The sequence below is a fragment of the Chrysemys picta genome, chromosome 7 (genome assembly GCF_011386835.1).
Source record: "Chrysemys picta bellii isolate R12L10 chromosome 7, ASM1138683v2, whole genome shotgun sequence".
Classification (NCBI taxonomy): domain Eukaryota; kingdom Metazoa; phylum Chordata; order Testudines; family Emydidae; genus Chrysemys; species Chrysemys picta.
This window is the reverse complement of record NC_088797.1, coordinates 44,089,112-44,115,112: the sequence shown is the minus strand read 5'-3', so window position 1 is coordinate 44,115,112 and position 26,001 is coordinate 44,089,112. Positions and strand designations below refer to the sequence as shown.

The 26,001-nt window shown below is 41.5% G+C and overlaps 1 protein-coding gene across 4 annotated transcripts in view; it reads right to left on the bottom strand.

Annotated features, from left to right (window-relative positions):
- Positions 1-1,437: 1,437 nt before the first annotated feature.
- The window catches only part of SFMBT1 (Scm like with four mbt domains 1), a 156,773-nt gene continuing 132,209 nt past the window's right edge, over positions 1,438-26,001 (bottom strand). For all 4 annotated transcript variants that reach the window (XM_042861733.2, XM_005310146.4, XM_042861732.2 and 1 more), the window contains 12 exons: positions 25,159-25,241; positions 23,820-23,946; positions 22,099-22,212; positions 20,686-20,728; positions 19,319-19,383; positions 16,525-16,664; positions 12,976-13,085; positions 10,869-11,044; positions 9,931-10,109; positions 9,326-9,571; positions 7,860-7,988; positions 1,438-5,170 (listed from right to left, as the gene is read on the bottom strand). In XM_042861733.2, the coding sequence (XP_042717667.1) occupies positions 5,030-5,170; positions 7,860-7,988; positions 9,326-9,571; positions 9,931-10,109; positions 10,869-11,044; positions 12,976-13,085; positions 16,525-16,664; positions 19,319-19,383; positions 20,686-20,728; positions 22,099-22,212; positions 23,820-23,946; positions 25,159-25,241 (1,553 nt within the window). In that variant the 3' untranslated portion in view covers positions 1,438-5,029. The remainder of the gene's footprint in view (positions 5,171-7,859; positions 7,989-9,325; positions 9,572-9,930; positions 10,110-10,868; positions 11,045-12,975; positions 13,086-16,524; positions 16,665-19,318; positions 19,384-20,685; positions 20,729-22,098; positions 22,213-23,819; positions 23,947-25,158; positions 25,242-26,001) is intronic.

Here is a 26,001-nt window from a genome sequence, read left to right as displayed (position 1 = left end):
GCAAGTGTAGTCGCGCCGCCAGCGCTCTCTTACAGCGCTGCGAGAGCTCCACCTCTCCGAGGGGAACAGCTTGCAGCGCTGTGAGCGAGCATGCAGCGCTGCAGGCGCTGATTACACTGGCGCTTTACAGCGCTGCATTTGCTGCGCTCGGGGGGGGAGGTGTTTTCACACCCCTGAGCGCAGCAAGTTGCAGCGCTGTACAGCGCCAGTGTAGCCAAGGCCTTAGATCCTCTGCTTCTGAAGTTTGTCAGAGTGAGATCTGCTGACTTCCATGGCATAGGGCTCAGCCTCTCACCATTGGTGTCAGACTAAACAGACCACGTTTATCTTCTGATCAAGCAATTCCATCTGCCGTCTGTGATATGCTGCAGCACATTGACAGATCCAATTTATGGTGAGCTAGAATCCAGCATGGAGATACTCAAGTCCCACCAATCTTATACTCCATTTTTGCTGGTCAGTTTTCAAATATGATATTAAAAAAAGGCAAATTACAATAATGAAGCTTATACTGTAATTAGTGTATCCAAGACCCACTCTAACCTTTCACCCATAAGGCTGCCTTCAAAAACAAGGCTATTTGTATGATTTGGGAAAAGTCAGGCAACACACTAAAATGTGGCTCAGCACATCATTAATTTGAAATGGAGTTTTCAACCAACATTTAAGAAGTCTTCAGACATACTCAGTTACATTGGCCCAGATCCTCAAAGGTATTTAGCCTCCTAACTTCCACTCATTTCAATGGAAGTTAAGAGCCTAAATACCTTTGAGGACTGGGCCTTTGTGCTTAGTGAATGTATTCAAAACTCACAGTAGGGCAGTAACCAGTCCTACAGCAGCTGGTTAGGAAGAAGCTATGTATAGTATCATATTTTTGGCTTTATGATAAGGTTACCTAATCCAGTGACTTTTCTTTTGCCCACGTACTTGCCTTGCTCTTTTGTCCTGAACACAACAGTGGGGTGGATTTGCGAAGGCATCCATTTCCTATCCAATCTTAAACTGCAGAATTTGATGGGTTTGATTTGGCTGCCATCAAGATCTCATAAACCAATCAAGCCTCATGCTAGTTATACATAAAATCTTTGTACATCATGTGGAAAAATGGAGTGCTAAGTCCTGCAAGTAATAAATATATTTATATTGCTTTGAACTTAGCAACTTAACAGTCCTCTCTGCTCTATATACATCATTAGAATTGGGAATAAGAAATCTAGCATCAAAGTCTGTCACCACAACCGAGAACTCTTAGTGTTGTGATGGGCAGAAATCTAAAAACTACACCTGAGTCCCATCGAACATGCTGTCTTTATCAAATCCAAAAGGGTCTGGAAAGCTCATTGGCATTCTGTACCATCCTCAAATGTGAATGGCTTTCTGCCTGGTTCCCCAGACAGTTACTTGCTTTTTTTTTTTTTAAATGCTAGAAAAAAATTGGAAGTAGCTTTAGATCAGTACGATCAGTCGTGTACCTTTTCCTTTTTGGAAGGGTCTCTTTCCTTTCATCTCTGCCTGTTTGGGAGAGTCGGCTAGAAGCTGCTCTTGAACCAGACAGTAAATGTTTACTTGCCATCCAAGGGATGTTATAACATTCACATTTTTAGAGACCAAGCACCTTTCTGCTATTGGCTCATTTTCTACTAGTGCAGGGAGTACAATAAACCAGCCCGCTAATGAAATCTGCTTGCTCAACATGGCTAAATGTAGCCCCATAACTAAATGCTATGCGGGTAGCACCCCAAGTTTTCTAAAGCTATGATGTGCTAAACTCAGACTGTATAATGCAGCCACTCAAGTTTATAATATTAAAAGAAGTGAGGGAGGCAGGAAAAGTAAATCCTGTGCTCCTCAACTGGTCAGCCATGGAAGAGCCTCCTTTACCTCTGTATATACACAACGAGTGGTACCTAATAAGGAGCTCATTTTCCTGTAGTGAAGATTCCCTAGAGACTTGCAAAACACCATTGCCCACCTCCCATGCAACACTTATGGCAAGTGGATACAGTATAATCCCTGAAGCCAGTTCAGGTCACAGCAACTCCTGCTGATGAAGATATGATTAGCCTAATGCCAAGATTCACCCAACAAACTACTCAAAGCTATCTAATTCTGCAGAAACAAAGGAACTTCCATAGCATGTGAGCCTATTTCAAGTCATGTCAGCGTAAGATCAACAGATATAAGCCAAAATACCTCTTCGTATTGTAGATGGAAAAGGATCTTTTAAAACAGTATCAAATGAAAAGACCATCCATAGGCAATCCCCAAATATCCCCTTTAAATCTAGCAAAAAAGACAGAGTGCATTTTCCCCAGGAAGTGAAGTGTACAAGAACATGTGCGCAGCATAGAAACATTATACACAAACAATGGAAAACATCCCTTTTGAAAACTCAAATAAAAGTGGATCCCATTGGGACCAGACTGCAAATGCCTTCCAAAGTGAGGCAGAAAAATCAGCCTATAAAACATGCCCAAGGTGACCTGTAGCTACTTCATTGGCCTCTGAAGCAGCTGACAAATGGAGTATGAAATTTATACTTTAAAACAAAACCCTAGACTTTGTGATAAAAAGTTTGTTAAATATCTCTTTATGTTTAAGTTCTGTACTTTTCTGACATCTACCTAAATACACCCATTTTTATCAGGAGGGAAATGCAGCAGTCTTGGCTACAGAGCTGTCAATAGAGTTTGGAGTCAGCTTTTCCTTCAATTAATAGAGGGCCTTGGAAACCTTGTTCTGTATGATCATCCAGCCTGATGTTGCCTGTTGGTCAAGTCTGTCAAGGTGAAGTGCCAAAAGTCACTTCATTTTCCCAAGCGAAATATCAAAAACCAAAATTTCTATTATTAGATGCATATTGGGAGGAGATTGGGACAATTTCAATAAAAATACGTTTTAAACCTCACTAGCTATGGATTGAAAAACAAAAGAAAGGAATGTGCATCTCATTCTCAAACCTCCCCCCCTCCCAAAGGATACTGTTAAATAGTTTGTCTTACATTTAGATTTTTATTTCAGGGTGAAGAAGGATTCTTTGGAATTTAGCACTTCTCTAAATATTTTTGCCTTGACTGAACTATTCTAAGGAACCTGCAGCAAAAGAAACCCTCTGCTTATCCAGAGCTGCTCTCAATGAAAGCTGCTTCACTGCATTCACTTCCCCTCAGTGTCTTGGATGGGCCAAGAATGGACACTAGGACAAAGTGAACCCTACACTTTTCAGTTTACAAAGGATTCCCTAACTGAACCCTACAGTTTGGGTCATACAACATCCTAGGAACTAAACCCAGTAGGCTTGCATGGAGCTCAGACTGCCTCTATGGCAAGCCTCTAGCTACCTTACATCTTGGAACCCACTAAACATTTCTTTCCTGCACTGCCTCCTCAAATAAACTCCCTTAGCAAGCACCAGCATCTCCTACTTTCTTCAAGTGCCCTAGTGCCTGTCTCAGGGCTTTCTGCAGGAGTTTGAGTGGAGGGAAAAGCAGGGAAGGCATGCTTTCTGATTTCCCACCTGTATGTAAAATCTTGGCTCATGTTCCCCCAGACATTTACGAACACAGGCAGAGGTTGATGAATGCATAGTATCTGGAACTCAATGCTCCTTTTCAAGTGGGTCTGAGGTTTGATGCCATTTCACACAGCAGTATTAGACAGTAAGGTTGGCTCTGTTGCCCACTAAAAGCTTATGAAGATAACAGCTGTACAGAGCTCCTTATGATGGCTATCTGATTCCATTCAGGCCTGACACACAGTTCACCACTAGTGCAGCTCCACTAGCAGAAGTTAGTGTAGGCAGGGCTTAGTTTTCAATCACTTTTGCCAAATGGCCTTGTCTGAGTCAAAAAAACCTGAGTCATGTCCACACTGCAGCTCCCACTCTTGCCTTCTCTGGTGGAGCTGAACGGATGGTGAATTTTCCTAGTTTACACATGGACCTGAGATTCACGTAGTGGGGGCAGGGAGAAGAGCAGCATTTAACATGCTCTGCTATGATCCCAGCTACTTTGTACAGGTAGAAAAGGGACAAAGAGATTCAAGCCATGTTTTTAAAAGATAGGTCCAGTAATTCTACCTGACAGGCAGTATGCAGAATAGGGAGCCCTTTCTCTTTCTCCCACCCTCAACAGGGAGAGAAAGAGTGCAAAGCAGTATATTTTCCAAACTCCTCCTAAGGAAAAAGATGATGCTCCTGAAGTGCCAAACAAATTTATGTTGTTTTCAGTCAAAGCTTTGGAACAGAGCTTACCTGGAGATCAGAACTCCATGGTGATAAGGTTTTGAGCTTTAGATCTCTCTAAGGAACAGCAGCTGTTGTACAGCTACCAATGAACTTCTCAAAAGAATTAACCCCCTCCCATCCTCAGTAACCACTTTTACTGTGCAGGCGGCAGAGGTAGTTTAAAAAAAAAAAAAAAGAATCCAAAAACACTAATATAAAAGAAACAACTCTTGCTATATCGTACATTCAGAACCCTGTGGCCACATCGTTGTCCTGACAATGAGCTAATTTAAATTAAAAAAGCGCTGATGTGTAAAGAGCACATCCCAAAGCCAGTGCTGTCTTAAAGCAAATGTTCTCTTTCAGAGAAAGGAAATGGAGTTCTTCTTGATTGGTTAGGAATAGGAAAAACATTTTCCAGTAGCTGTCTTCTCACTTACATGGCATCTGTCTCTCCTTTACCTTTTCTAATTCTGCACCACCAGAACTCTTGAAACATCTGTCTCCTTATAGGAAAGTTTCTGTAACCATTTTTTAAAAATTAAAAAAGACGTGATCAGAGTGAGAGACTCGTGTTCCCAAGCTAGCAGCCAGCTGGTAGGGTAGCTGCTATGTTTGATTGACATTTTGCTCCAGATGTTGTCTTCCTTCCCTCAAAGTGCAAAACTGTGGCTGAACAGATGTTTGTAGGTCACCAGAACTGGAGCCTCAGTTTAACTCCATTTGGCTTTCCCCGCCAGAAAGGGAGGAGCATGTTGCTGTAGTTGTGCTTCCAAAGGTCCACTTCCACTTGGCCACCCCTCAGTTAGCAAACTGCTGATAAAAAGCAAGTTTGACCCTTTCAATGTGATGGCAAAGTTTAATGGCTGGCCCAAGTTTCAAGTCCATGCACTCCTGAACAGTGGGGAGGGTGAGCAGGAGAAGCGCCTGACCATCTATTTCCTGTCAGGAGACAAACAGAACATTGATAAGGCAGAATTAGTTGCTCATTTACTCCCATTCAAATTTTGGCTTCCTTAAATTTCAGTTCATGACTCTCTACCCCTAGGAATTTGCTCTTTCACTTGTGCTGCTTCATTTAGCTAGAAATCTCCCTCTCATTACTTACTTGCTTCCTTCCTTCCTCATCTTGAAGTGCAGGTCCATTCTAAATTGTCTAAATTAGGTATCTCATGGTTTCACCCTTACTGTCTCAATGGTTCCAAAGAAAATGTATTCAGTTTACAAGTAATGGTACTTCCCCCCTTAATTTCTAGCCCTACAAACTCAATCTGTGTTCAGAGAAGCAATCTGGGTTGTGTTCTCATGCATCCACACTGTAATATAGGTTGTACAGGCCAAATTACACCCTCAATAACACCTACAGCCTTCATATTATGCCTGTAGCGGGGTGGACACCCGCTCCTGCCCTGAGGGGCTGGAAAAGCCCTGCAGAGGGCTGGGGCTGGGCAAGGTAAAACCCTGGCTGATTGGGGGAAGTGGCTGCAGCTGGGCCACACCCTAATCAGAGCCCAGATGGCCTGTATAAAGGGGCTGAGAGCCAGGAGCTGAACAGTCTCTCTCTCTGCCTTCAGAGAGAGATGGGCCTGGCTGCAGGGAGGTAGACACAAGGTACTTGAGTGGAACAGGGCTGAGGAAAGGCTGAGGAGCTGGGGAGCTCCAGCCTGGAAAGCCCCAGACTGCGGCCTAGGAGAAGGCTAAGGGGTACTGTGGGTTGCAGAGGGCAGCCAAGGTAGCAGGTCCAAACCCCACCTTGCCGATGATGAGTGGCCTATACTGCAGTCTGCCCCAGAGAGTGGGGACTGGCAGTGGCCTTATCCTGAGGTGAGGTGGGGTTAGTAGGTGGGGGTTCCCCTGGGAGGGGAGACCCAGCGTGTGTGGGTATTGCCAGGGGGCAGCACCCAGGGCAAGGGGCACCCGGGTCCTGGGAGGGACACGGGGGGGCCAGTACAGATGACAAGGTGGATCACCGGCCTGCAGAGGGTGCTCCAGAGGCTGGTGAGCTAATTCCCTGGATGACCAGCAGGAGGCACCGCAGGAGTGAGTCCAGACCTTCTACAATGCCTTTAGCAAAATTTGTGTTCACCACTCAGGAGGGACCTGGCAATTTGTAGTACTGAGCACATAACAGGCAAGACTGGCAAAATCTACCTTTGAAAAATAGATGTAATATGAAAAAATACATTACAAGGATTCTCACTTTTGTGCTGTGTTTTTGATACCCTCTTAAATATGCATTAAAGTTTCTTTCCCTAATGACTCCCTGTGATAAACAAGGCTGAATCCCCAACTCTGTCACTTTGAGTGCAGAAAGTGGGGGCCTGCAAGGATTCTAAAAAATAATACTTGCCACTCCAGGCTTGTATTAAACTCTGAAGGATACAGCTTTTCTCTGACCTTGGCTTGGTAAATGCTGCTGCTGCCACCACCCAAATGCAAACCCAGGAGGAGCACTTGGGAATTCTTTCCTGTGGGGTACCCTCAAGCCCTTTCACCCCCTCCAGGGAAGAGCTGAGAAAGCCACAGCTATCTCCTTTGTTTTCTATCAGCTAATCAAACATGGACAAACCTCTTAGAGCACCAAAAATCCAATCCTGTTCTTAATTTTTTATTATTAAAACAAAAAGAAAATACATCTGGAACGTAGGCATTTGCTAGCTTTTAAAAGAGCAATTCCAAAAATTAAGCACTCAAACTAGCTTCTTGGGGGTTTAGCTTAAAGGTTACAAGCAAACAAAAGCATCAGGGGTTAGCACAGAGGAGAGCCACAAACCAAAATAAGAAATAAACCTGATAGTGTTGGTCTAAACATTCCCTATCCAAATTATTTCTTCTAGCTATGGAAAATACTTTTTCATACCTGGTTCAAACCTTACACAGCATTTCTGCTGCTCTGTGTTCCTGCAGCCCAGAGAACAACAAAGGGAATTCTCCCCCCCCCCCCATTTAAAACAGTTCTAGACTTCTCATTGGCTCTTTTGGTCAGGTGCCCACTTTTTTTTCCCTCCTTTACCTGGGGGACTTTAACCCTTTGCAGGTAAAGCAAGTAAAGAACAGCTACCAAGAGGGATTTTACAGCTAACTGGCTGGCTGGGTGCCCATCAAAGGGAGCTATCCCCCACTTTATTTATCACACTCCCTCTTTGTTAGTGCATTAGCAAAGCACTGTGTGATGCCTGGTAACAAATATTTAGCAGTCTCCAAACTTTAAGGTTTACAAAGCACTCTGCAAGTGTTATTTATAGTAAATGGTACAATATTTACAAATCATTTGATATTGGGAGTGCTATTTGGGTCAATATAATAAGCTCTATATCCTCTTTCAAACAGGCCACTGAATTCATTGTGACCTGTTCTAGTTGCTACATATCAGTTTTCTCTCAAGTCAGTTTTGGAAATCAAATGCATCACATAGCAAAACATTCAGTAGGCAATGGAACATAATCGAATGCCTCTATTCTAGAATGAGCTGTAAGAAACAAAGTGTAAAGTTTTTTGCCATATCAAAAACATTATAAAAACTGCAGTAACATTTTTTACCCTTTAGTAATTAAAACTGGTTTCATATGGTCAGTCAATCAGCAGATAATGCAGCAGCAGGTTCACGTATTTTAAAAAAAGTGTTGCATACCTGATCCAGGAAAATTCTGGCTAACGGGGCACAGTCCGTGGATTTGAGGAACCGCACGACGTCAGCCACACTCCATTCCAGAGGGTTACTGTCCAGTTGCAGCTTTTCGGCAACTTCAATCTTTATTTCCTAACCCACCCGCCCCCCCCAAAACCCCAAAATGTTATATTTGCCATGTCCAAAAATATTGCCATGTTCACATAGCATGTTCCTAAAATAACTCTGAACTTGAGAGGCAGCATAGTCTAGCAGAATGCTAAGAATCGGATGTCAGGAAGTGCTGAGTTCTAAAATCCCAGCTCTGCCAACAGCTTGCTGTGCAGCTTTTGGAAAAATTCTCAAAAGTTGTTTTTATATTTTTTTAAAATTGGGGTAGTATCCTCTCCTCCCTCCCAGGCAAGTTGTGAAGATTAGTAATATTTGTATGCTGCTTTGAGCATGGGAAATGCTAGTCCCCTCAAGTTCATGGTCCCTGCCTGACATCAGGCATGGTGGTGCACAATCTCAGGCTTTTACTGGATTTCTCTCTGCTCCTGGATTCCCAGAGAGCAGCAGGGCATGAAAACACTTATTTTTGCACGGCCAGGAGAATTCATCTTTCCCATTCAGATGCAGAACTCCCCCTGGTTATCACTGTATCGCACTAGAAGTCTAGACTAGCATCACATACAATACACAAACAAAACCTTAGCTGTGTAACCTTGGCAATATTAGGGCAAAGTAATTTTCCAAATGAATAGATTTATGAGATGATCTGAGAATATGAGGTTACCATTAAGGTTGTGTGGAAGTGAAAGTTGTGGTATGTATTGCTTTTCAGCCTGTATTGGAGATGGAAGTGAAAACTTTATGGAGTGCTTCTGATGGCATTTTAAGCAATCTGACAATGGCACATTGGTCCTTCTTATTTTCATGCTACTTAAGCTTTGGGTGGGTCCTGATACAATCAAACTACATTTCATTACAGTTATGTTAATTTTAAGTTTTAATAATTGCAGACTCGAGTTCTGAAGGAACAGTTTGGTACGGCAGCAGCTTGTCACTTCATCACAAATAGGCGTTTTTATTTTTAAGAAATACCAAAATTTGCTGATAATTTTGGTAATAATTTTCCAAGATAGGATCCTCTATCATCATCATTTTGGCCTGGGTTGAGTGAATAGATTAGCCAGTAAGCTGCTATCACAGCTGCTATATTAACCCCCTTTAGAGCCAACATTTGCTCTATCGACCCTTCTTGCAATTCAAGGAACGTCACCTTTGCATTTAGCACTGGGAAGACAGGACACAGAGTGCATCAGGTGTACATTGGAAATTAAAAGCAACTTTCAATCAGGGTGATGAGTGAAATTCACAGCAAACTGCCAAATGGAGGAAAATTCTGAATTAATGGTATCTCCCTCCCCACGCCTGAGGAAGTGACCAAACCACTGAGAAAGTAAGACATTTTGTATTTTAAGAGGTACCTTTGGTGAAGGGGGTTTATTTTCATCATCAGAGAAGGAAAAGGTCCGGAGCTTTCTCTTCCGCTTGTCTTGATCCTGAGCCAGGCAGTGGGACAGTTCACTTTGCGTGGGAGAGGAGGACCGTGATTTCTTCTCCGACACTTCCGACTCTTCAAGCAGTTCATCTTGCTGCTCTGAGGTGCTGTCCTCACTCAATGATTCTTCATCTAGATCATCCTGGTCATCCTCTTCCTCTCCCCCACTGCCCTGAAGGAGAAGAGAAATAATAAATTTAGAATGGGAAATTTAATACATAAAAGTTCTATGATAGTCTCTGATCTTTACACTCCCAATTGCATGCAGTGCTATTGTAATGATTTTGGTCCCAGGATATTAGAAAGACAAGGTTGGTGAGGTAATATATTTTATTGGACCAACTTCTGCCAGTGAGAGAGACAAGATTTTGAAAGATACTACCTCAACTACTTCGTATCTCTGATCTACAGTAACTTTTTGGTTGCACAGAGTCTAAAGGAACTGGTAACTGCCTTGGTGTTGGAATAGGACTCTGCACAGCCAATCTATGAAGATGCACTGTACTGTGCAAGTTGCCTGTAGCTGCATACCTGGGGAGATCCAACTGGAGAGTTGTCCACTGAGGTGGAAGAACGTTTTTTCTTATGGACAAAGAAGTGTTTTCGTCTCTTCCTCCTCTTGCTTGGTTTCTTCATGACTGCTTCCAGATTACTGTGGCCACCTGGTGGTCGGCCAATCCTTTTGTTTTTCCTCTTCCCATAATAGTGTGCTACATGGACAAAAGCAAAGGGTGTGTGCTTCACATGCACTGTGTTGCAATGGAACTTCAGCATCATTAGTTTTCACTTATCAGCCCTCAGGAATGCAGAATCATTCACAGAAAGCTTTCCAACAGAAATCCCAACTGTGGAGAACATCAACATGAATGGGTCTATTCTTTCTTTCAATACAATACATCAAGTATGCGTTTATTAATAAAGTTAATCACCCAAAAAAAGGGAGATTATTTCTTTAGTTCTGAGAAAGGCCTCAAATGAACAGTTTTTGGTGCAAACAATGTCATCAGCTATAGAGTGGCAGATGGTGGTGATGGGGTTCTGCAGGATTTGGCATGGTCTGTACAGATTTATTGAGATGATGCACAATCTATTCTCACTGTGGCCAGGAGTTCAAATTAGTAAAAGACATTATGGAGTAGCTTGTTCTAAAGCAGAGTGGCAGGAGTGAAATAACTTTTAATGAAAGTATCCTGGAATCAGTTTTTGTCCTAGAAATCATCAGCAGGAATTAATACAACATTATGCAGAATAGTTAATAGTTGGTTTTATGATGTTGCAGTTCACTGTTAGATACTCATATCTTGGATCAAAACAATGATTATCTAGGTCTATATCATTAGCACTTGGGCTGCTCATCAGGGTGAATGAAGTGATATACAATTTGTAACACACTTTGAAATCCTTTTGGATCAAAGGCATTGTCTAAATGAAGATCATTACATTGGCAAAAAACCCTGGTATCTACTCACTGTATTTGGTCTTTGTCAGGACAGAGCAGTTCTCTGAACACTTATCTAGCACCATCTGTGGGCCAAAGAGATTTGGACAGCATTCCAGTTTGATGCAGGTTGTTCTACAGAAATCTGCCACCCGATCTGCTGTTCTCACAACCTCCACAGTGGCACGGTAACTCTTCCCTTTGTACCTGCCGTTGGGAGAATATCATCATAATCTAGCTGTCCTAATACTGTTATTCACTATGATAAATGTGCTATATTACATTATCAATATCAGACATTACATATTCAAAATAAGTTTGAAGAGAGCTCGTGAAGGCCAAAGCCCAAGTCCTCCCTTTAGCAACATAAAATGACAGATGCACATGTGAATAAATATTAACAAGCTAGTACAGCAAGGGCAGTTGCTGTGCCAAGGTTCTGCACACTGCCCTGCTAGTATGTTTCCAATATAATTTGGAAGAAATATTCCCATAGTTTATATGGGCATGGAGACTAAACCATCTAATCTAAGATGGTAATGCAAAAATTGCCAATTAATGATCATTAGCATGTAGACACCTGCTTACTAGGATCTGGACTGACTCCACCAACTCATTGCAGAGGCCACTGAACCGCCATTAAATGGATAACTTACAGCCCCTAGTGAACTCAGCTACATTTGGCAGGTTATCTGGATGTGGAAAGCTATACATCACCTTACCAACCCCCTATGCCACCAACCACTCTTCCTCAACCTACTCAGCAACTTATCAAGGAATGGAAAGGCTAGTAACACCATGGCTCTATGTGCCAGAATGACAGCTTCTCTTTTGACTAAAGACAACAGATTAATGTTTTCCCTGGTGCCAGTGGATGATGAAGCAATAAGAAAAGGCATCTTCTATTTGTCCACTAGCCTTATATGACGCAGACAGATTTTATGGAGGAACTACATGTTGTGGGGGTGTTGTGTATAGCTGAGTCAAGCATCATTCCCGAGCTTTGCTTTTTTAGTACATCCAGTGGTATATGCTAGTGAGTCTATTGGAGATACCTCAGACCACAGTTGTTCTACTTAGAATTGCATACTGGCCCTAAAATCTGAAACATGGAGAAAAAACAGACAGTGATTTCCATAGGTAGCCTGCCTACCCATCTCTGACCTCACTATTATATCAGATGAATATATTTAATAATTGCAATAAGCCACTCAAAACTGACCTTTCCTTTCTCACACTATTTATTTTATTTACATAAGATTTTCTATGGACTCATCACTATATCTGAGTACACAACTCCCATGAGGTAGGTAAGTGTGTCCATTTTACAGATGAGGAATGGAGGCAATGAGAGAGTTAGTGACTTGCTTAAGGTCATGAAGTAAATCTGTGGTGGAGCTGGAAACAGAATCCTGATCTCCTGGTTGGGTAAAAGTCCAGTGCCTCAACTACAGGACCATCTTTCTTCCCTTTTGGATAGTTAACCAAGTGGCTCAAAATTGCTGGGTTTAATAATTATATTAGGTTAACATTATCACAATATTCTTTCAGTGTGGTTCCTAGCCACATATTGGTTTCTCAATAATAGAGAAATCATGGACCAGTAAGGCCCAGCAGGAGCACTGGGCAGCATATTTGCATCAAAAATGTAAAATGGATTCCCCAACCAAGGTCTTCCCAGTGTCTGACTCCAGCTCTGTAAATAGGCTAATATTTAAAGGGAAACCTTTTTCCACTATGGAATTTGGCTGAAGGTGCTGACAGCCTGAAAACCTTCCCTGACACTTTCAAAGCAGAAACACAAAACTATCTTCAAATTACAAATCTTTTACCCGTTTGCTGCTGATCTGCTAGTGCACACGCCATGTTGTACTCGTTACTCCAGTAATACTACACTGAAATTAAAGTAGTATCAGAGCACACCTGATACAATAAGCAACACCATACCAGCTGCACTCTGCTGGATGTTCCTGAAACATTTTGCATGAGTTGGAGGGTTAAGTTTTGCAGTGTCCTTATTTGTCTTGAACAAACCACATGTCATTTTCCTAAAAGGCAAATAGTTAAACCAAAAATGTAGATTGTAGAAGATATTACTACTGGGATCAGTTGGACTGGGATGTGGGGCAGGAATTTACTTTGCTTTCAGGGTCTCTCCATGCCCATGCCAGGCAGCATCCTCATCCAGCTGGAGTTCTCGAAGGACACGGCTAGGTTTGTAGGCTGCATTGATCAATAAAGTGAGAACCTGCAAATGGAAATGAAGAGAGGAGGGAAAAACCCATTAGGTTATTCATACAGTAAATATGTTTTAAAGAGCAAGGGTGGATTGGCAGATTAATTCCATTTATCTGAATTAACTGGCATCAAACCACTACTATCTGAGATTGAAACTCATTCATAGTGGGATTTGGAAAAAAAAGCAACTGCTTACATGATAAATCATAACAGACCGTAAGTAGGGTCTTGCCAAGTCTTCAGAATTTGACTGCCAAGAGATTACTGATTTCAGCAGCTCCCAGAAATTTTTGGAGATTCACTGTCCTTATCTCATATCACCCAACTTAATTCAAGGGTAGACATTATAAAGCTCAGGCAGTTCTGGGTAATGCCAGTGACATTTTGCTGCCTATACATGCTACTTCATTCCTGAACTTTTACTATTAATCATGTTTATTATGGTAGTTCCTAAAAGACAACCAAGAATGCCATTGTGCAGGGCATTGTACGAAGAATAGTAGATGGCCCTCCCCAAAAAAGCTTGTAATCTAAATAGATAAGACACACTGGGGGGTAAAAAGGGTATAATTCTGGGTATCACCCAAGGTTATGGTCCTGTGTAATCAATGACTTCTTGGCTGTGGAATCAGCCATGTGCTACAGAACGGGGCACCACAATCTAAGGTTTCATTTAAAAAAAAAAAATTCTAGCCTTTGTTGCAGTGATCATCTGCTCACATTTGCAATTTTATCAATGCAGTGTTGCCTTCCTGATTCTGCAGACAACCTGAATAAAGAGCTCTAAGAAGTGTTAGCAACCTCATGTCAGTGGGGTGTTAATCACCTTGACATTCAACCCATCTTTAGGTTTCATAGTTAACTATTTTCACGCTAATCTTTTTAGCAGAAAGATCTAGATAGGATGCTTATTCCTACAGTCCCAAACCACCTCCAAACACATCCCCAGGTGTCAAAGGCCTCAATTTGCCAAACATCCAGCTTCACCCCATCAGCTTCCACAAGGCGATTATATGCATCAAAACTCAGACACATCAAAAACTAAAAAGGAGGGGCAGCATAAAATATATTGAGCATATCAATATAAACACAAGGGCTACTATATTGATTGTAGTATTTATTTTTGTAATTAAACTCCTGGGTGGATTTTCAAAGATGCTGAACCCGGGTAGCTGCTACTGACTTTGGTAGGATTTGTGGGTATTCATAAGCCCTTCTGAAAGTCAGGCCTTTTTTAATTTAAACGAAGCTGCCACAGAATTTCCAGTCTGCCACACTGGGAGTACTGCAGAATCCAGAAGCCTTGCTGTACAGATAGGCTCAGCTTGCTGTGGAGTACCCTGAGCCTTGCTCAAAAGGACTGTAGAAGTCCACAGTGAAGCAAATTAAACTATTCAATTCACCCTCTACAGAATGAAACATCTGTATCAACATAGCATAGAATCTGATGTGGGAAGAGGTAGCAACATTTGCAGTTTAACAAGCAAAGAGACAAAAACAAGGGTCATTACTCCTAGAAAGGTTGCAAAAGCACCTCCACAAAGGATCTTGTGCAGTTGTACCATATTCTGTCCACGAGAGAAAACCATTTCTCTAGTCAATGAGCACAAAAGCTACTACTTAAAAAAAAAAAAAAATTAATGACATTTAACATGCAACAAAGGTCCCTCCCAGAGGCAGCTTCTATAATCTGGTGCTTTCTCACAGGAATACAGATTTGTTATGACAGATAAAACCAACAGTTTACCAAAGCCAGCGTCCTGCCTTGGGCAGTTGCTGATGCCATATGCTTCAGAGGAAGAGGACTCCTGTGCTCCCATAATGCTGCCTGGCCAACCGTACAACATAAGTTACAATGAACTATTTCCCAAGCCTCATGGCAGTCACCTTACACACAAAGCATACAATTTGATTATCTTTAACCTGCTTAGCTGTAAATTTATTGAGGGTATTAGTTTATCTAACTCTGAAAACTCAGCTACAGTATTCACTTATGGCTTACTCTTTTTTTCCCCTCCAGTTCTTGCAAAGTGTTTACACACACAAAGTTGCTCTGCATCAGAAAAACGTACATTTCTGCAGTGGTGCAGTTCTACAAATGCTAACAATAGTAGAAGCTGTAGACGGGGCTCAGGTCTTTTGACCACCATGTTGTCTGTCACCAAAGGACAGGAAAATGCTTACAGATTTTTCTAGCGTATGCAAGACTACTGTGATTTTTATACATGGCAAGGTTTGAATTTTCTATTAAAATCAAACTCAGAAGTGGCTGTCACAAGTGGCTTGGTTGCCAAAAAGTCTTCCCTATGACCTTTGCTTCCTGATGGTTGTTTGATGCAATAAAGCAGAGGACTGAAAGTTAACTCCACACTTAACCCACATTCTGTTCATTTTGGGAGAGTTGTACTGAAATGGGGAAAATATTCTAGAGAAGCTTCCCAAGAAAACATTCACCATTTCATTTCAGGAGATATCGCACCCCAGACATATTGTTGCGGAAAATTCAGCAAAATGACTATTGTCACCAGGGACATTTTCATGTGATTTGCTGTATAATATTTTCTTGAAACGAGGCAGTTTTCAATTGGAAAATGTTTCCATTTTCACTCACAATGCTCCGTGTGAGTGAAAAAGTTATGAATCTGGCAGATTTGCATAGACATAAGCCCAATTAAGTTCCTGCAACAAAATACAAAAAACTATTTCAAAAGAGAGCTTTCCCATTCAGTTGGGAATATTTTGCTCCACTCTACTTTGTTTCATAGGACAGAAACCATATTTCACATATTCCAACACAACACAATAGAAGCTTTTTGGGCTGCTTGAAATGCTTTTTTTTTGTGTGTACAAAGAAAAAAAAAAAGAAAAAAGTGCTAAAATACTATGAACTAATAGGACGTTCTAGGGATTTTAATAGGACTGAACTATTCTAACATCAGCTGGTAGTTTTCAGTAATGTTAATTAGGGTTTACTTGACATAAAAATAAGAAATGCAATAATAATAAAATGATTACATCTCTGGTGGATCAGAGGTATTTTACCACATCTCTAACCACTCAATACCTTATGCTTAATTTTAGCCAAGAAACAGAACACTCACCAACAATAATCATTCCCTTATTCGGTGGTTCCTAAACTTTTGTACTGGTGACTTCTTTCACATAGCAAGCCTCTGAGTGCGACCCCTTTCCCCTTATAAATTAAAAACACTTTTTAATATATTTAACACCATTATAAATGCTAGAGGCAAAGAGGGGTTTGGGGTTGAGGCTGACAGCTTGTAACCCCCCCATGTAATAACCTCACAACCCCCTGAGGGGTCCTGATCCCCAGTTTGAGAACCCTTGCCTTATATTGATTAGTTCATTACCTATCTCTAATTAGAGAGTCACTCTGGAGTTTAAAATGCAGTATTGCACACACAGCCACACACTCATAACCCTCTCACCTCTTTAAGGACAAGAACGCAGTTCCCAGGTCCCACAGACTGAGGCAGCTCTGCAATTCTCCCTTTGTTAAGGTAAGGTCCTGAGAAACACCGGTGGTTGAAGTAGATCTTTGGACAGCAGTACTTTCCATTAATTACAACTGAGAAATGAAAATCAGCAGCAAAGATTTAGATCATGCAATGCAATCTCCCCAGCCAAGACTGGCTTCTTGAAAAGTTTAATATTTTGTAAAAAAGTTTAAGCCACATACATTTTGGGAGTTAAAGTGTCACATTTGCAATGATAGCATTGACTGTAATTGATGCTGCTGAGATGTACTTCTTATATTTTACATGCATACTCACACCCTGTTTATGTATTGGCAATATAACCACACCCATATAACAAAGTGAGCCCAAAACCAGATCCAGTCATACAGCTCTGCAATTTATCATGAGCCTTTGACTGCCCACCTCATCTGTGCATTCCCAATGATCCATTCCCTGCAAATACTTCTAACATTCTAAGCAGCAAAAAACACTTGAAAAAAAAATCAGCAAGAGAAAGGTTGCCTCCTTTTCCTACGAAGAGTCAGTATTCTGAGGCCCATAACAGGGAATATTCATTCTCAGACCAGTTACAGTCTTAGGGTCACATGTATTCTTATCTAGGCTAGAGATGGGAGTTTCATGCCATTAAAAATGGCATATTACCAACTTTCCATTGGAATACCCAGCACTTTTCTGAGCCATAGAATTTTTGGAGAAAGCAGACATAAGAATTTGCTATTTTAGGTCATTTTTAAAAGGTTCCAGAGTGCATAGGCTTTCAAAAGCCTTACACTAGATAGAGTAAATAAGATACCTGACTTGCATATCTGTCTGCTTCTAGTTACCACCAATACAGTTTAAGAGGTTTCTTGAAAAGGGCTACAAGTATATGACACAATCACATTAAAAGCAGGCAGTTTCCCTTTCCAAAAGGTATAAAGCACACATTTCTAGTCCTCATGGAAAATACTGGAGCTTACCGCTAGTCATTGGTCCTGATCACTTGGTGTCAGAGACCTATGGCCATTCTCATTTTGGGGAAATTTAATATTGTTCAATGTGGGGAAAGTGGAAGAGGGAGGAGTTGAAAGGGGATAAAAGGGACAGTCAGGAAACATTTCTATGGCAAATTTATTACAAAAACATAAAACACAAGCTGGCTATTTAAAGTTCTTCATATGTTTGAAACATTGGAAGTCCCAGTGGAGGTGAATTGGAGGGCATTATACAGGTGAAATGGGCATAGAAGTATGACAAACCTACACTAGTGAGTGGCTCTGCAACATATGGTATGAGATTATATATTACATCTCAGGCAAGTCTATGACTCTGCACCCATGCTATCTTCTTCTGGGAAGGTGTCAGAAGAAGCAAGGCAGGGTCAGACTGGGTCAGACCACAAAGAAACTCCACCGTACTGAAGGAAATGGTGCTGGTGATTTAACAGGAGATATTCGTTCTTCTAAGTAAGCCTGATTCTAAGGGAAACTATGCAATTGGAGGGGGGAAAAAAACAAAGGTCCTAGACACTTGATATAATTGGAGAAGATTAGTAATTCAAGCACCAGAGTCCTCAACAAATTTCAAGTCCAGTAATTACTGCTCCCTAAATTCTCCTTGCAGTTTCAAGCAGAAAAACTATTTGCTACTTCCTAACCTAAACTGTTGTATAATATTGCTTTGCATTGTTAAACTGCTATTTTTTTTCCACCAGCAGTTGCTGCACTTTAATGTTGGATGAAGTAATCCTTGTTTTTAGTTTGCATGTCAGTTAAAGTCTGTAAAACGCCTTGGCATCCTTCAGAATTTAAGCTGCTATATATCAAAATATTTATGGATGTATAAATACAAAAATAAAGTCATTTTACTCTAGTAGTCCTATAATTTTGATTGAAAAGCACTTTAATCTAAAAAGGCCCTAATTCCAGTGGTTTATAAACTGATAAACAGATGAAATCATATTGACATTATATCTCCATTTTAAAACCAATTAATATGCAAAGTAGAACAACCTTAGACATGCATTTTACTGTGTGGGAAATAGATCAATTTAGGGTTAGATACTATGCGGCTAGAATTGTATAGCTGTTTCATCAGCAGATGTACTTATATACATTCTTTCAACACTTCAGAAAATGAGTAGATTTCGCCATTTGGCACATGAGTTATTTTACACTTTGAACAGTCTTGCTTTATAGTGATGATCAAGTTATCACAAAGACAAACAAACCTGCACATCAATATAGTATTCTAACAGTTCAGTGTGGAATATGACGTGTTTATTATAACAGCCCAACCCAAGCACCAGAGTTTTATGCATCTCTCTCAATATTATTTTAATGCATTTTTGCTGGGGGATGCTTAGACATTAATTTGACAAGAATTTCCTTCTCACACACAGCATATGGGATTTACTGGTATGTATACCACTTATATAGCTTAGAGGAAAGTGTTTTGTAATTGGGTGGGTGGGTTATTAAGACTAAATATTTTGGCTCCAAGTGCTCCCAGCACATCCATTGGTGGGAGAAAAGATTAGGTGCTACAATAATCCAACTTCCAGCATCAAGACATGTTCTCATTGTACCATGTGCAGCATTAATTGTATGCTGTTAGCGAGTTAAATCTTCCTTGCCATTTGAAAGATCCCTCAGAAAAGTTTTTACCCTATTGTACTAATTCAGGACACATGAAGTTATTGAGCAGCTAGACAATAATGCCATAGAGATACAGAACTCTCCTACTTTCTTAACAAGACGCTTACCTGAGTCAGTGGAATTCAGTTCTTGGTTCTTCAGCCTCTCATGGACAGTCCTTGAAGACAAAATTCTGAAATGGAGAGAGGATGTTGGGAAGAGACCAAGGTTGATACAGTAACATCCAGATCGCAAAAAGGCGAGGTCCTTTCTCACTCCCAATTTAGTGCGTCAAGCCTATGGTTTCAATTATCTTTGTAGTATTTAACGACTTTCCTCAGGCTGTAGGAAGAGCCAGTTGTGTTGATCTAGCTCAGCTCTATGCCAGTGGTGTTCTTCCCTTGTTTGAAAAAGTCAGGTGTGTCAAAGGTGCATGGTAACACAGCCCACTCCACCATGGAGACACCATCACAGTTTTTACATGTCACATGTTTGAAAAGATGTGGATTCAAACAAAAACTAAAAAACACTTCTAATGGTCTCATTTAAAAAAACAGGTGGCTTGGCATGTTAGGAGAGTCTATTTTACTGAAAACAATGGACCAAGTATTAGGATGTCCAACCATGTAAAATCTGATACCTGCAATGATATCAAGGTCAGCAAGACTAACTGTATCATTGTGAGTGTCACTTGAACAAGCTCATGCTACATAGTTTCACAAAACCTTTGAAGATGAGAACACAAGGATGGTCTCTATTTGAACTATTTTTTCTCCCATTTTCCATCTGGTAAGCATCTCATGTAATACAACGCTCACTCTGGAGGAACACACTAGCTGCACACTATTTGAATGAGAGCTCTCACATGGAACAGCTGAACGTTCCCATCAAATAATGTGGAAATCTCAATTGCACAACAGAATACTAAGGAAGTCAGATTCTGTTCCTCAGAGCACATGTACACTACTGCACTCACATTAACACTAATGAAGGCGGCTGTGTGCTCTGAAGGGAGAATGAATCTGAAAATGAACTGAAAAGAGTTGAAGCAATCATCCCAACTCAGGATAACCACTACAATAGTTCAAAGCTTCCATAATGAAATCCACATGATGACAATGCTGACAAATATTTTTAGACAGCAAAAAACCCTAAATGTCCTCCAATACTGGAAGATCGCTCAGCTTCTTAAAACAAGGGATGAAGCAACAACTAAAATCTCAGAGTGAAATGATCTATTAACCATCAGTGCAGTCTATATGCACTAAACTGTTAAAACCACAGCTTCCCACTCAAAGAGTGTCCCTGAACAGTGCTGTAGCTCTCAATTCAGAAGGGCAGAAATTGTTTTGCAAGATCAGTGGGAATTAAGTATAGATATAAACTCAAGCCCGACAAACTTCACTGTCCCTTTTCTATGAAACTAAAGTTACAAAGACAAATCACCATCCATACTGATTATAATAATAATAATAATAATAAACTTGTAACTTACTGTTTCTCTGGTTGAACTACAGCAATTTTCCTCTGTTTGTTCACTGTAAATCCGGATTGGGGTGGGGTGGGGGGAAAGGAGAAGAGAAAGGATTTAAAACAAATAAATAAATATATAAATAAAATAAATAAAGCCAAGCAAGTTAAACTTCCATTACAAAATATTTTTTATGGCAGCACTTCCTCTAAATGTTAAGCCAAAAGGTATCTACATGCAAAAATTGCTGCAATCATTTAACAACTGACACAAGGTTTATACCAAAACAACAGAGAGTATGGTTGACTCCTTGTTGTTTTTGTTGATACAGACTAACACGGCTACCCCTCTGATACGAGATTTATACCAGTCATCTGGGCTGATATTATCCAAAAATGTTTAGGGGATTTGCATGCCCAATTTTCATTGAAATTAATGAAAGTTGGGCATCAGATCCCCTAACCAGCTGTGAAAATCTCAGCTTTTGTGCACAGAATTATCTTCTTCACAAACTTGTACGTTTCAGGCCAGTCATCAGAGTATGTATAACAACAGCCAAAAATAAATAAATCTGCATGACTGCCTTCTCTCACACCCATCAATACTGTCGGAGAAAAACAGAGTTCTCACTATTTGTATCCCCTTCCTGTCAGTTCTTTCTCTGCTTCCACAACACTGTGGTATTTGAATATTTTACAGGTCTAACTGGACAATCTAATGTCACCAAGAAGTTCTAGACAAGAAGATGTTACCAAGATAATGCTGTGAAGTTATATAAAAATAGCTACATGTTAAGTGCAGTATTCAACTACCAATACAGGTTACAATCCAGGCATTTGCCACAGTGAAAAGAATTCTGCTATAACAGAAAGACAGACACCTGGATTGGGTGAAACATGCACCTACACTTGTGCTTGGAGGAGCTAGATACCTCGAAGAGCTGTTCAACAGAGTGATGAATTTAAAGCTACATGGACTGACTGATAGATCATGTTTGAGATTGCTGTGTATTCTATACACAAACTGTGTTGCAATCAAGAGCAGTGTTGCTGGGGGTCACCCCTCTGATATGCCCCTTGCATTACTTTAAACCTCATTCTGAACTGACTAGAAGGGTTGTATGCTGCCTGTACTACTGTATTCCTAGTCATTTTGCATTGCATAATACATATGAAGTATATGAATGTACAAGTTTGTACTGTCTCTCACTTTTCACCCCACCCCCTACAAGTAAAAGATTCTTAAACATATTTCATGTTCACATTTTATGTAGACACTAGTAATTGCATACATTTTAAAAAATGAGATGACACTTTCATTTGTAGTTTCATGAAGTATGACGGGTATAATTCTGCAGTAGATGCACATGTTAGAGCTTCAAAGACCTTCCATCCCCATCTTGACTGCTAGCAATTACAAAGAGAACAGAACTGGTACCTATTGCTCTGCGAGGAGGTCTGAGCTGGTATCCATTGGTCTCACACCAACCCACTGGAAATATATTCATCGATTCCACACTCAGTATGCATTCAGGAACTGGCCTTTTGGAGCCTGTTCAGTTAAAAGAAGCAAAATGTAACCGAAACAGCAGTTTTCAAAATTCTGTATTGGGACCTGCTATCTGTATGTCAACATGACTGCAAAATAGTGCCACTGGTTTAGTATTTTCCCCTTCCTTCATTTATCAGCAACTATTTCCTGATTTCATTTGTTCACTTCTAAAAGCTGGAAAAGAAGGAGTTTGTCATCTTTCATTCAGCAGAGTAGCACAAGACATAGTAAATGCACCTTGATGTTCTTTAAATAAAATCAAGGGGGGCATGGATCAGTGTTCACGTGATGCTCCTAGTCAGTACCCGGTCCAGGCCAGGGAAACTAATGATTCAACTAGAAGACCAAATCCGGTGATGAATCCTAGTCACGTGCCACTTGAAGCACGTTGTGCATACGCCAAGAAGAATATAGTACAACCTCGCCGTTATGGGTACCACGGGAATGGAGGTTGTCTGTAACTCTGAAATATTCTGTAATTCTGAAGAGGTTATAGATGTCAGCCACATGGGAGGTTGGGACTGCAGCCAAAAAAACGGGAGGGTGGGAGGGTTCAGGACTCCGGGCGCGGGTGGGAGTCAGAGCTTCAGACCCTTGGGGCACCAGGGCTCGGCGGGGGGCTCAGGGCTTCTGCTCCACGGGAGCACTGGGGCTCAGTGCTTTAGACCTGGGGGGAGCATACCAGGGCTCGGGGCTTTAGTGATGGGGGGGAGTGCTGGGGCTGAAACTGGTGCTCCCCTCATAGCTAAAGGCCCAGCACTCCTTACAGGGCTGAAGCCAGGAACAGAGCCACAGGGCTGAAACCTTGAGCCCCAGCACCCCCACGAGACTGAAACCAGGAGCAGAGTCGTGGGGCCAGCACTCCCCCAACCCCATCTAAAGCACTGAGCCTTGGTGCTGCTGAGGGTCAGAAGCCCTGAGACTCCCCACCCAGCGTGGAGCCCTGATTGCCCCGCTCCGCGCCATGGCTGCTGCCCCAACCCTCCGTGGCTAAAGCCCGAAGCAGTACAGTATTGGTTGCATTTTGGGGGGGGGGGGGGGTCTGTGCTGCTGCCTGATTGAGGACTTCCAGTTCCACAGGGTGTCTGGTTGACCGGTAAGTCCGTAACTCTGGTGTTCATATCTTTGAGGTTCTACTGAAAAATAAAAGGAATATAAAGAAGCATGCAAAGGCCAGCTCTATCTTGTTAGATTTTCTGTTGCAAATTATCTTCTACAGGTGCCAGGTTGCTCAGCTTGAGTAAAACCTTCACTTAAGTGAAAGTCACCCCGTGCAGAGATATAGCACAAAGCCTATGCTCTACTTAAGTCCCAGAATTTTTTTTTTCTCTCAAAATAATGCTGAAAAAAGATTTACATGGTGATTTGTGCCAACTCTCTGCACAGGGTGATTTTAACCCCAAGATAAGTGAATGTTGCCATTTTAAATCTTAACTAGGAGAAGAGCAAGAGAAAGGGCTAACAATATTGTCCTTCAATTACATTTTTAGCAGAAAGTGTCTGCGGTTAATGATTTATGACAATCTCCCGGTGAGACTGGTGTACTAACATGACTCATGGCAAGGTTAGACTGGGGCAAGTCTCCTGTTCTCTTAAGGGGCACTTACCCTCTAATTGAAGCCAAAGGTAGGACTCTTTCACCTTGGTGACTGTGGCAATGCAAATTTCCCCTGGATCAACAGGGTTCACAGCCTCAAGCTTCATGTTCTCTTTAAATCCATGGTTGGAAGTTAGCTAATAAAAAGATGACAGATCAAGGGAAGTTTGGAGAAAATATGTGAATTTACCAGCCTATCAGATGTAAACAGCCATGTGGAGGACTAAAACATACAAACTTGATTACACGACCATGATGGGGGACTTCGAACACGTGTGGGTAATCAAAGATTCAGAAAGAATTTTCGGTGTAATTAACAGATGTTGGAATATGTAACCATATTTCAGGTTAAAGGGAATTTCAGATAAGCAAGGCAGAATAGTATGTAATGACACACACACATAGGGTTGCATTTGCATTGGAGCATGAGAAAAATTCAGCTGAGAGACTCACTGACAGGATTTAACCAAAACTAGAATCAAGAAACTCCTCGCAGTTATCTACCTGCTAGTAACACACCAGTAGCTAGCAAACTGAAATAATCAGACTGACAGGCAGAAGGCAACCCACCTCTCAACCCACTCCTCTCAGAAAAGCCCAGCGTCTGGATTTTCAGACACTGAGGAGAGAGGGAAGAGGAGGATAAGCTGCAAAGAAAAGCTTTGCCAGCATCCCCCTTTTCTAAACCAGGAAGTTTGAGTGTTTCACTGATGACTACATCTGCCTCAGTATTTTCCAGAGAGACGGTTGGCAAGGGCTAAGAAAACAGCCCTCTTGTGATGCTTTCACAAAGTGTTCAGCAGTTCACCGCTGTGGTACAGAATGACAAAACCCCAACTCAAGTCCTAGCAGTTTACTTTTAAAATTAGCTCAAAATGTTTCAATGGGAAAAAATTATATTGAATTTTCAAGTCAAATCATAATGACAGTTAAGGAAGAAGAGTGGGGGAAAAAACCCTAGATAGGTGGCAAGGGCTAAGCAGGGGAAGGGTACCATTTTAACACAGATGCACACATGAAGGACCAGTGCAGTGGCAGTGATTCCATGAACAGTTAGATCTCATGTGAAATGGCCTTTTACTCTAGATTCACACTGCCACTGACAGCAGCATCTGGTCTGTAATCTGTGAACTCTGAATTTTTTTGTACAAGCACTTCAGTTCACCTTTATTACATTCTCTAGACACTTCTGTTCCATGAACAACTATGAGCTCTGTTTAGGTCACAGGGTGAAAAGCATTATGTGTCCCCTGTAACAATCGCAGGAAGCAAGGGTGTTGTTTATGTAAGTGGACATCATGTGGAGTAGCCACCAGTACAGGAAAAAGCATTATTCTGCAAAAGCTCACCAAAGGAAAGCAGCTCTGGGGAGCAGCCTCAGCACCGCACTGTTTGAGGTAGTCCGCCCAATCAAAGTCCTGCCCGGGATAACCTGAGCAAAGAGCAAGCAAAGTGGTTGCTTAATTGTATTACACCAAACAGATGACTCCAGTCAACCAAATGCTTGCATTATGCAAGATATGGATGATTTAATTCCCAATTGGGGCATGTGGGTTGCACTGTACAATGAAAGGCCTAATCCAGCACCACTCCACAGAAGCGGTATAAGGAAATCCACAGCTTTGCCAAGTAAGCAACACAGGATCAGGCCCTGGGTGGTTTTGCATGTTTTAAGTTATGCCCTACTGCTTGCGAGTTTGTCTTCACTGCAGCGTTAGCTCAAGGAATAACTCAAGTGCTGCCCCTAACCGGACTCCCGTTCACACACAAAAGTCTCTAGCCAAATTAAATGGTGCTTTAAACTCGAACTAGCTGGCGTGTCAGGCGGTGTGGTTTGAAGTTTGAGTGCTGCTAACACCGGAACTGGTAATGCAGTGAGAACTCAGTTACTCTATGCTGCTAATGGAAACACTATGCTGTTCAAGTGTTATTTTCCACTAACTCTGTAGGAGATAACTTGAGATAACACTGCAGGGAAGACAAACCTTACAATGTCCTTGCATTAGCTTCTCTGTTAATACAACTGAAGCTGTATTACGATATGTTCAACTGCATCTAAGGGTACGTCTATACCCAGCCGCTAGTTCGGCGGCTGGCAATCGAACTTCTGGGTTCGACTTATCGCGTCTTGTCTGGACGCGATAAGTCGAACCCGGAAGTGCTTGCCGTCGACTGCGGTACTCCAGCTCGGC